At 37.3% G+C, this 1,905-nt stretch overlaps 1 protein-coding gene across 1 annotated transcript; it reads left to right on the top strand.

Annotated features, from left to right (window-relative positions):
* Positions 1-697: 697 nt before the first annotated feature.
* LOC114281020 (thaumatin-like protein 1) lies at positions 698-1,700 on the top strand. Its single transcript, XM_028223449.2, has one exon. It carries the CDS (start codon positions 771-773, stop codon positions 1,449-1,451), a length of 681 nt encoding a protein of 226 aa, XP_028079250.1. The 5' UTR covers positions 698-770; the 3' UTR covers positions 1,452-1,700.
* Positions 1,701-1,905: the final 205 nt, after the last annotated feature.

The following is a 1,905-nucleotide window of genomic DNA, read 5'->3' on the forward strand; positions in this document are numbered from 1 at the left end:
AAAACATTTCAGAGTCTCTCTCTCACTTCTCTCACTCTCTTAAACTAATCTTTCAGTAATAAAACACTTTTTAATTATTTAATAAAATTGAGACAGTATTATTTTAGAATAATGATATACAAACTTAAAATCTTATTAAAAATATAAGAAGTCAAATGCGATTGGTTGTAAAAAAAAAATAATCATATTTAAGCATCCAATAATGTTTAGACGTATATGTTTTTAATAAGATTGTTAGTAAGAATTTAAGTATATGTAGTATTTTTCAATTTTTTTTGTTACATCATCGATTGAGATTATCACATGAATAATATCACATAATATTCTAAATAGATATCCAATTAGAATAAATTAGAGACTTAAAAGCTACCATCGACTTATAGTAAATTCATTCCAAGTGAGTTCATGACCTTGTGGTCTAGTAGCATAGAAACAACATTTTTGCAAGGTAGAAGTTAAGGGTTTAACTCCTCAAAATCTAATCTAACAATTAATACTTAACTTTATTTTTTATTAAAAAAAAATTAAAATTAGTGTAGCCACCACCCCTTAGTCTATAGACAACCATGGATTCGCCACTATTCAAGTCTATCAACATCTCTGAATTTTCTTTGCACAACTCATGGAGGTGATCACGCATAAACCAAAAACTATATAGCCGCCTTGAAACTATATATAAACCCCTCATATGTATGTTCACAAAACCACATCAATACAATCCCATAAAAACTCCTAATACTCGCTTGAGCTTATAACTCCAAGTCAGCAACATGAGCTTCCCCAAAAGCCTCACCATTTTATTCCCTCTCCTCTTCACCCTATTGATTCCCTTCACCAATGCAGCTACCTTTGCTGTCCTAAACAAATGTACCTACACCGTTTGGGCGGCTGCCTCACCTGGTGGGGGTATGCGTCTTGACCCGGGCCAGTCTTGGACCGTCAATGTGAACCCGGGTACAACCCAAGCTCGCATTTGGGGACGGACCAACTGCAACTTCGATGCCAATGGCAATGGCCAATGTCAGACCGGTGACTGCAATGGGCTCCTCCAGTGCCAAGGCTATGGAAAGGCCCCAAATACCCTGGCTGAATTCGCGTTGAACCAGCCCAATAACTTGGACTTTGTCGACATATCCAACGTTGATGGATTCAATATTCCAATGGACTTTAGCCCCACCACTGCAGTCTGCAAGTCACTCAGGTGCGCCGCTAACATAGTTGGCGAGTGCCCAGCCGAGTTGCAGACCCCGGGTGGGTGCAACAACCCATGTACCGTTTACAAGACCAATGAGTATTGTTGCACTGATGGGCCTGGGACCTGTGGGCCTACACCTTTGTCCAAGTTCTTCAAGGATAGGTGCCCAGATGCTTATAGCTATCCTCAGGATGATCCAACCAGTTTGTTCACTTGCCCCGCTGGTACCAATTATGCTATTACCTTCTGCCCTTGAGGCCTCTTTTTCACTCCCTTCCCTCTCTTTATAATTATAGGACACTGTTATAAGTACAATAAGACCTCACTAGTTTCAATCTTTTGTAAGATTCAGACACTGTTGTTTAATAAATTTGTGCACATTTAGTGTTGTCCACAAAGTCTGTTTTGTCATATGCTATTGCTTTTAGTCTCTTGTAATTCGATATCTTGGCTAAGAAAGAATGAATACATATATATATATATATATATATGAAAATTATGATTACAACTGCTTGTTTGCACTTGAGGTGTTGATTATGTTTAGATAGCTTTGTTATGCATATATATGGAAGTTCTGATGGAAATATTTTAGGTAGAGCATGATTAATGTCTAATGGGTTGATCAATGGCAGAAAAGGAAAATACTTTAGACTCCTAAACTTTTTTCATAATTGAACCACAATTATGTGATATGATAGGTGTCAATTTTA

The sequence above is a fragment of the Camellia sinensis genome, chromosome 13, assembly GCF_055761805.1.
Source record: "Camellia sinensis isolate YWXY chromosome 13, ASM5576180v1, whole genome shotgun sequence".
Taxonomy (NCBI): Eukaryota; Viridiplantae; Streptophyta; class Magnoliopsida; order Ericales; family Theaceae; genus Camellia; species Camellia sinensis.

Excerpts from the sequence above, each read along its gene's own strand:
- LOC114281020 (XM_028223449.2), top strand. The coding sequence starts at position 771 with ATGAGCTTCCCCAAAAGCCTCACCATTTTATTCCCTCTCCTCTTCACC.